Raw genomic sequence first — 9680 nt, 5'->3', positions numbered from 1 at the left:
AAATTTAACAAACACCATTAGGTTAACTGGAGATGCAGAGTTGTCCGTGGATGTGAGTGTGTGTGAATGTTGGTCGTGGTTCTCTGTGCTGGTTATGTAGCAGACTGACAACCTGACAACTCGCTCACTGACCACTGGGAATAGGCAACCGTCCACATGGGGTGTAGAAAATGGATGGATGATAAAGTGGATCTCTCAGCAATTCTGACAGCAGACGTTTTAGATGACATTCTTTATTTTTCCTTTATCATTTACTTACTTGACTTCAGAGGTTTTGTTTAAGAATCAAAGGTCAGAACAGATTCTGAGCTGCAATCCGATGGGAGGAGGTTGGGGTTTGAGATGTTTCCCATGACTTAAACCAATCCCCGTCCTTCTAAGACTGAAATCCAGCAGCTGAGGTATGAAGCTGAAGTATTTTTGGCACTGCAGCTAAAGTTAAACAAACTGAATGGTGTTTGTCTAGGATGGGTTCCTCTGAGCGTGGCATGAATAGAACAGTATAACGGGAACATAGCTTAAGGACTGTACAATTTTGTAGCTGCCATTTATGGTAGTTCGTTGAAATTGTTTCTGGCCGTACTCCTCTGTTTCTACACAGTTGACTAATATTTTATTGCTATTCTGACTTCCATGAACTTTCGGTGGACCTTTTTTTCCGGACACCAGCGCTCTAACCGGAGTGTGTCAGTAGTCTAAACTTTGTATCTGGTTCTTCCTGTCAGTTTTACCCTGCAACGCCACAGGAAGCAGCGGCAGGTTCAGGTTCGCCCCCCGCCGCTGGGGAGATAAACGTAACTGAACAGAGTTCCTCTTCTCTCCGTCGATTTCTTCTCCTGCTCGCTCGCCTCCGCCTGCGGCAGTGAACTCTTTTCTTCTTCCCCTCTCCTGCCGGAGGCTCTTCATGATTAACGTATGTTGTCTCTGCGAGGGGAAAACCGGTGGCTTCAACCCATTCACCAGAAGTCTAGGAGGTCCAGGTCTGGTCAGGCCCGCCCATGTCACCTTCCTTCCTCTGCCATCTTTTAGCCCGACGTTGCGTAGGCGTGGCAGATGAGCAGACGGGGACATCTGTGATGTCTGGGTGGAACCCAGCTGCCCTCTTTCTGGGGAGAGAATGGGACCAGCCTCCAGGAGCATTCTGGGAGAGATGCTGTTCTTTTCAGAGGAGTAAAACGTCTGCAGCTTCTCCAGTCTCTCATTGATGCTAAGGTGATGAGAGTTCTCCTGGTGGTACTTGTCCTGGAAGCAGTCTGACCCAGGGTCTGCCGCTCCGTCCGACTGAGTTGTCCTGAGCGGGTGCGTGTGTCGGATTGGTCTGGACCCGACGCTGTCTCTGATGGGCTCAGCTGGTAAGGGAACATGGCAGGGCGCAGAGTCACAGAGTTGTGAAGTTGAGCTTTTCGGAGGGGAAAGATGGACAAGTTCCCGGTCTCCACACACTAGAACATACATGCATAGACAGAAGGCCACTGAGTATTTCTGCACTGTGGATTGGTGGTAATGTTGTCGTTGTTTTTTACAGTGTCTTGCAAAAGGATTCAGAAATATGATCTCATATTTTGTCATGTCACAACCATTTACCGTACTGTATTTGTATATCATGTGATAATCCAACACAGACTAAGTGTGAATTGGAAGGAACATTAATAATGATTTTCCTACATTTTGGCAGAAGAAAACCTAAAAGTGCAATGTTCACTTAGGCTACGTTCACACTGCAGGTCTTAATGCTCAATTCCGATTTTTTTTTATGAAATCGGATCTTTTTGCGTGTCCGTTCACATTTCCAAATATATGCGACTTGTATGTGATCTCCTGTCTGAACTGAATGCGCTCAACCTAAGTGTCCCGCATGCGCACTCGAGGACGCGATGACGTCACACGTAGCAAAGCGTGCTCATTGTTTGCGGAAGTAAACACGGATTATAATGCTGGCGCGCATTTTGCGGTCATTAATTTCTTTTCTAACCGGAGCTTTCCCTCCATTGACTGCTCTTCTCATTGTTGTCCGCTATGGGTGTCGTCTTTCTTCCCGCTTCTGCATAGCAGGACGCAGAATAGTGACGTTTGTCGAGTATCGGTAATGTACAGGTCGGATAAATGCGACCTGGCCGTACAGACACAGGTCATTTGAAAAGATCAGATATGTATCGGATTTAGCACCACATATCCAAGCAACCTGGGTCGCATTTGAAAAAATCCGATCTATGTAATTCAGACTGTCATGAAAAGATCAGATACAGGTCGCATATGGGCAAAAAAATCGGAATTGGGTCACTTCAGGCTGCAGTGTGAACGTAGCCTGAGTTCCGCTTTATAACATGAGTCCTTTCAGGGTTTTTAAATTTTCCTTACTTCCTGATGGGCTTCCCTATCCCTGTCGGTAAAAGAATCCCCATAGCATGATGCAGCTATTACCGTGTTTTACAGTGGAGATGGTGGTCAGATTGTGCAAGAACATCTCATGTTCTTCTACCTCCCTGCCGTGTTCCCTGAAGTATTTGTAAGAAACTGCAAACAATCCTTCTCGAGTCTTTCTGCTTGTCTTTGCTAGCCTCTATGATCGTTGAAAGCGATTGGTTGCACATGGTCTTTTCCAGGAGTATCAGAGTAAAGACGGTTGAATACAAATGATTAATACACTTTTCATGTTCTGATATGTAAACAATGTTGAGAAATATGTATCATATTCCTGCCACTTCACAGTAAAAGCCAAAATTCTTACTAAATGTGAAAAGGTTCATCGGGTCTGAATACTTTTGCAAGGCACTGTGGGTAACAGACTTCCTCACCTTCAGGAAATAATGTCTCCCTGGTGTTCACAGAGATGGTTACCTCCTCATCCGTCGTCCCGTCCTCTGCCAACAGAGGGTCGGGGGAGATGAACGGTGAGGGTGAAGGGGGGGAAGCAGAGCGAGGAACGCGGGGCAGAGTAGGAGAGGGCGGACAGTTCTCGTCATCCTTGTGGTGACCCTTTCTATGGAAATCTGTGGTCTTCCTCCTGTTCTGATTTCTGCTCGTCTGCTGGACATTCACCGACTTGTTGAACTGCTTCAAGCTTTTTTCATTCTTCGGTGCACTCTGTAGACAGGGAATGATTCATTGTCACATGTTGTGTTCAGAGGCTAATGTAGTTTAAGATTCAAAGATGACAGTCCGGCTTTAGAAAGGAAACGAGGAAAGGAAACAAACACGGGCAAATATAGGGAAATGATTTTAATTCAGAATTGGGCCAAATTGTGTGCCATGGCAGAAATACCTGGAATATACATCTTAATGGAAACATCCTTTCAGCTTTCCCTTTTCAATTACAGTTTTGAGTTATGTAGAAGGTAAGGCAATAACATCCTTTTATTCTTCACTGAAGGAAGAATTGCATTACTCTAACATCCCATGGGTACAGCTCTGACTTTTACCTGTTGCTGAGTCTTTGAGTCAGTGTTGCTTCTGGTTCTCCATGTAGTCTTGATTGAAGGAATCCAATCTTTGTTCTCCATCTTCTGCAAAGTCACACAGAAGGCCTCAGAATTGTCAGCAAATCTGCTCTTTAAAGGGAACATGCCATGTAAAATATATGCCAGAGGTATAAGCTCCATGACCCAAATGTTACATTAAGAAACTTCTCCACTCTTTTGGGCTTCCAGTCTATGTATAGATAGATGTTCTCATTCAGATTTGCCATGGATCAGTATTTCACTTCCCCAGCTTACGTCTTTATCTCCTTAGTTTAAATGAGTGGTCCCCAGTCCTGGTCCTCAGCCTCCACCGCCCTACATGCTTTAAATGCATTCCTACTCCAAGACTTGTTATTGAAATGACTCCATTACCTTTTTGGCATAGCCTTCAACATCTGCATAACCCTGTTAATGATTTAATCAGGTGTGTGGCAATATGGAAACACCTCACACATGCACAGAAATGCAGTTTATTAAATATATTTTACTTAAATTACCTATGAAAATAGAAAAAATGGATTGGAGCTTAAATGGATCCTTGTGGCACACCACTAGTTATCTCAAGGAAGTCTAATTTATGATCTCCTACCTTTTAAATAGTTTTGAAATCAAGCTTTTAAACTAATGCCAGCATTCTTGACATTGTTCAAACGTATTGATGATCAACTAAATCAAATGCTTTTAAAAGATCTATATATAATATGGCCCAATGCTCTCTTTCTACCAGGGCTCCAGTGAGGTAATTTCTCACAGCCATGGCAGCAGTGATATTAGTGTGTGATCACTAATAGAACTAGATCGATAATCACATAAGGTGTCAGATAAAAAGTATGTTTCAAGGATCCTATCCAATACTGAAAATTTTGTTTTAGAGGGGTAGTTGTTTAGGTCAGAGGGGCCACTACCTTTATGTACGGGAAAAGCATAAACACCTTTCCAAATTTTAAGTATTATATTGGTTTGGACACTTAGATTGAACATATCTGCAACAATGGTAAGACTCCAGGTTATCTGGGCCTGTAAATACTTTTCTGGACAATATCTTATAGGGTTTTGTTAACTTGGGTGACTGAAATAAGTTCTAAATGTGAATCAGGTCCTGGGGAGGGAGAACATATGTTAAAGGGATTCACAGAAAAACTCAGATGGAGACCCTCCATTAGTTTTTGTTGATCTGATTCATCTAGTAAGCCGTTGCAGTTTTAGACTCAGGCTTTCAAATCATGGAAAAAAATTCTTAATCTACCTCTTTAAACCTATTTAGAGGAGATTCCTCCTAACATGGGTAATGTCTTCTCACTGGATCCAGAACCGGAACCACCCATCCACCCTATGCCCTGTGAAGGCATGTGCTGCCTTTCTCCATCAGAGCAACCTCCAGACCAATTATAACAGCTTTTGTGCCAAGATTCCCTTGTCAATCAAGCTGAGAGAAGGATGTGGAGGTCCAAAGATCCAGTTAAACCCTTTGATCCATACTACTCTCCTCTGCCTAGGTGCTTATCTGGTACCAGTGCTATGGCTGCTTTTCTCCTTTCTACTCTTAGAAGACAAACAGCTATCAGAACTGATAATCAGAGCTTAGAACTTGCCTTTTGTCTTCTATGAACCCAACAATTGACCATTATTAGCCTTTCATTCAGATAATTATATGTTTTGAGTGTGGCTTCCCAGTAAATTGATTATTGCTCTTTAATAGGTGGGGTGTAAGCATTCTCCTCCAGTTGTTCAAATGTAATAAATATAGTTATTGTGAAGTAAATCTTCGCAGGTTTCGATGTCTGAACAATAATAGCATTTAATGTGAATTGTGATGTATGCCCCCTCAAAGTAATGATGGTGTAACCCTGTTACATTTTGACAAAGTTAATGACACACCTGTGTTAGCTATGTTAGGTATGTGTGATATGAAGCATTAACCTTGCCAGCCTTGGCTCCTCTGTGGCTCCGGTTGAACTTGTTTAGCAGCAGGTGATAGGACGCCATGATGGCAGAGGGTCTGTTGGCGGTGACAGTGTTTATGATTTCAGAGTGGGAAAAGCCCAGTGTCTCCGTCATGTAATTCAGCACAGATGAGTTAAGATCTTCTGGACACAGCCTGGGAGATAGGAGAGAAAATGAATGAAAACCCATTCTGAAAAGAAAGTCTGAAAAGGACAACAACAATGAATTTACAGGGATTGGTAAGGAAGGACTTGTTGGTTGGGTGCAGACCAGAACTGAAACAAGTGGGCCGGAGAGAATTGATCATTGCCAGTCAGACATGACTGCTTTTCCACAATGCATTAAGTGATAATGGTCTTTTAGTCATGCTATATTATTCAAGGCTGTCACAATGCAGTCTACAAAAACTTTCACTTTGTTGGATACAGTTCGTCTTGTTGGTTATTGCACCTATATCGATGTATAGCATTTAGGCTTAAGTTAAATCTCTAGTTTTACCTGTTTTTATGTGGGAGTGTATGTAACAGTTTCCTTGCAAATCCCTCGCTGATCCATCTCTCTCCCATTGCATCTTTGACACTGGGTCTCTTATCTGGGTCGGGCTCCAGGAGAAGCATCATGAAGGACACGGCATCTGCAGCATGTGTGAAGTAAAGTCAGAACGTTTGTCATTACCTTTATTATTTAAAAATAATCTCTCTTTTCTCTGGAGGGGAGGAAGCAGAAAGGTAGCCCCGTTCCCAAATTAATGCATTCTTTTCTTGTTTGCCTAGAAAGTTACATAACTTAGTTAGAAGGAGAAACCTTGAAGAACGATGACTGAAACTTGGAGTGCTTCTCCACACTTCTAGTAAAATAGGGCAAAGATTTACTGCTATAATCATAAGATAGTACTTAGGGATTTCACTCAGCCAAGAAAAACAGAAGTAAAAGTAGGTCTAAAAACTGAAGTGAATGTCTGGGCTTTCAGCATGTAGCACTGAAACAGCACTGATTCGAGCTTGTCAAAGTAGAGAGGATTTGAGCTTTGGCTGTTTTCTTCCACGCAAAGAGGAATTTCATTTGCTCAAATGTGTTACATAATGAGTGAAAGAGCTAAAAAATGATGGTGATATAAATTGAGACTCTAAGGCTGTTGTTTATTTGGTCAAGTCCAAGAGTAAGAGGGGAAAAAACTGTCAGTAGCTGATCATTTGGTTAAAGGGGGAACTGCTTGACACAGCCTGTACCTTTTAAGAACTTTCAGGTTAATGTCCGTACACCTTTACGGAATATACCAGATACTGTCATTGAATTTACAAGTTACTTTCCCTGGACTTAGAAGAGTCTTTCCTGGAAAGTATGGAATATTCTCTCAGAAAAAATAAACAATGTATTTTCTTGAAACTCACCAGGCATCGTTCCAGAACTTAAAGATTATTTTTTTAGCACTTACCAAGAACTTTTCTGATACTTTCCTGACAATTACTGGTTACTTTCCCAGAGTTTATTGGAAACCATTTAGGAACAGGGCTGCTTTATGAATGAAATGAATGTTATGCAATAACATGTATTAGAAAACTTTCCCAGAACTTCCCAGATACTTTACAAATCAGGGCCTCCCCGAAATGTACAAGGTACTTTCTTGAAACTTGAAACTACTGGTTTATTTCAAAGGGTACTTTTAAGAACAGAGCTGCATAAGGAGGTTATTTATAAATGGGTACCTAATTTGAACTTGTAAGGTACTTTCTGAAACTTACCAGGCTTTCTTCTTGATAACAACTGAACTTATAGCACTAGTTAGTTAATTTTATGGAATTTATTGATTTCTTTCCCAGTTGATAATATATAATATACTTTCCCAGATATTTCCCAGGTATGTTCCCAGAGCGTACCACGTATTTACCAGAAAACTTCTATTCAAACTTTCTGGCCACCTTCCACTAACTTAGAGCTTACTTTCTGGGGCCAAGCAGGTACTTTCCAGAACTTAATAGATGCTTTCCAGGAACTTTAATGGAACTAACTGGTTACTTTCCTGGAACTTACCAGGTACATACTGAAACTTAGAACTTACTTTTTAGTACTACACACTTTACAGAACTTACTTGGTACTTTCCTGTAACTTTGATGAGAGTACTGATCATTTATTTTTCCAAAATATGTCCATATGAAAAGGAATTAAGTGGGTGGGGAGAACAATCAAAAGATGTGTAGGTAAATGCACATTTCCTAGCCATCAATGCTTCACAGAATAGCACTTGTATATGAACTCAAGAAAAAAGTTCTTAAAAGCTGATTTTCTTTGACAGTGATGTTTTAAATGTCTTTTTTTTATCTGAATCAGTAACGAGACTCAAAGCACAAACCTTCCAGTGCTAGTAAAAAGCAAAAATCCCACATTAAATCCAATGTGCTTACCAAGTTTATTTTGTGTCATAAAACTGTTAGGGTATGTTACCTAATCTGATAGAAAAGTGAATAAGGCTTAAATAAACATGTTAAACCAAACTAATGAAACACCATACATACAGTAGTCAAAGTGAAACTATATTGAATGAGAAGCGCTAAAAAAACTGGTTAATTTGACCTACAGGGGGATTTTAATACCAGAAACTGTACCAGTATTTCAGGCTCAAGTGTGAGACACCAGAATTGACGCAGACTACTGGATAGGTGTTGAAACATTTTCAGAAAGAACTGAGCAAACATCAGGTTTCCTCCGATTTAAGTCTGTTTGCTGTGACTATTTCAGAATGTGATAATACCCTGACCTTTGCTGATGTCGCCGGGGATGTTGCTAATGTCCTTATTGACCATCTTCTGGTGCAACTGCTTAATGTTGAAAGGTTCAACAGTGAAGGGTAGTGTCCCCGTCAGCATGGCAAACACGCTCACGCCTCTGTACGAAAACAATAAAATAAAATAAAAAGTGAACCGACACAAGCATTGATTTGAAGGAGGAAAAAAGATGAGCTCCACTGAGTTTGAATCAGTTAACACACACAATGTGAGAGTTTAACACTTACATGGACCAGACGTCCACTTTGGATCCATACTTCTTGTGAGCTAGCAGCTCCGGGGCGGCATAGGCAGGGCTGCCACACTGGGTGCTGAGGAGCTCCAAGGATAAAGAGTCCGGCTTCAGAGTGTTGCTCAGGCCAAAGTCTGTGGGAATAATCAATTATACGGCAAGGGCTCATTACCGCGCTCTGAGATGTAATAAACTAAAAAAGTTCAATAGTTTTCTGAGTTGGGATGCAACTTGGTTAGTCAGGTGTTAAAGGAGAATGTTTCAATATAACATACCTACAATTTTTATGTTGTTATGCTCATCCAGAAGGAAGTTTTCAATCTTTAAATCTCTACAAAAGAAACAACAGGACACATTTGTCATCCATCGGGGGAAAAAAAAGATCAGTTTCTGGTGGATTTTAAAAACCTTTGTCCGTAATTTTGTCGGGAATTCCATCGAGATGCACAGAGAAATCAGTCGCTTGCAATTGGATGACTTTTATGTGACCAGGTGGTCAGAAATTCACCAATCTATTAAGACCCCAAAAATTAATGCTACCTGGTTGGGCTGATAGCAACTATTTGCCATGTGGATCAGAGTGTTACTCTGTTTTACCCTTTTCATCTTGCTGCATTAGTCTGTCATGCTGGATTGTAAAAGTGTTGGAGCCATTTGGACAACGAGTCTACATTTTCTAAACTAGAATGCTAAAGGCAGTCTCTGTAATATGTTTGTCTTGGTTTAAAAATATTAGTAATATACTATGTATATACTAATAATAAACAATATACTAATGTTATTGTTCCAAATCAAAAATGAGTATCAGTGATGATACTAATTTTTGAGTTTAGAGTTTATTTATTTAAGATGGGTCTATGCATATTCATTGACATGCTCACAACAAGGTTCAGCATGTAAATATGCCAGATTTAGCCATACATGCTAATTTTCATCTGCAGTCCCATGGCAGGTTGATGTAGAAGCATGGAAAGACAATACATAAACACAACATGCATACAAGACATGTTAAAATGAACAGTTAGTGGAAAAAAAGTACATTCGCAAGACTTGTTAGTAAAAAAAACAATCTACAGATTTAGAGAAGGTCTTTAGTGATGAGATGTTCAGAGAAGGCCATGTTCCCAAAACTGCATTTTCCAAAGGGAATGTCACAGTCTCTGCGCATGCATGCACGTGTGTGGAAGTATCGGCAAAGTAAAGCTTTAGAAGATCCAAAGACTGGAAATTGGTCACAAAATTCTGATTGTTTTATTATTCTG

The 9680-nt window shown here is 40.7% G+C and overlaps 1 protein-coding gene across 1 annotated transcript; it reads right to left on the bottom strand.

The window, feature by feature from the left end:
* Window positions 1-217: 217 nt before the first annotated feature.
* Window positions 218-9038, bottom strand: LOC105930614 (serine/threonine-protein kinase BRSK1). The gene is made up of 8 exons (XM_036147649.1): window positions 8694-9038; window positions 8414-8552; window positions 8159-8286; window positions 5901-6036; window positions 5379-5556; window positions 3420-3503; window positions 2796-3084; window positions 218-1442 (listed from the first exon to the last, which is right to left on the bottom strand). Exons 1-8 carry the CDS (start codon window positions 8854-8856, stop codon window positions 688-690), a joined length of 1872 nt encoding a protein of 623 aa, XP_036003542.1. The 5' UTR covers window positions 8857-9038; the 3' UTR covers window positions 218-687.
* Between the last annotated feature and the right edge of the window lie 642 nt (window positions 9039-9680).

Source organism: Fundulus heteroclitus, chromosome 15 (assembly GCF_011125445.2).
Source record: "Fundulus heteroclitus isolate FHET01 chromosome 15, MU-UCD_Fhet_4.1, whole genome shotgun sequence".
In the NCBI taxonomy this organism is placed as follows: domain Eukaryota; kingdom Metazoa; phylum Chordata; class Actinopteri; order Cyprinodontiformes; family Fundulidae; genus Fundulus; species Fundulus heteroclitus.
Note: the sequence above shows the minus strand (reverse complement) of the source record. Positions and strands in the feature narration are given on the sequence as shown.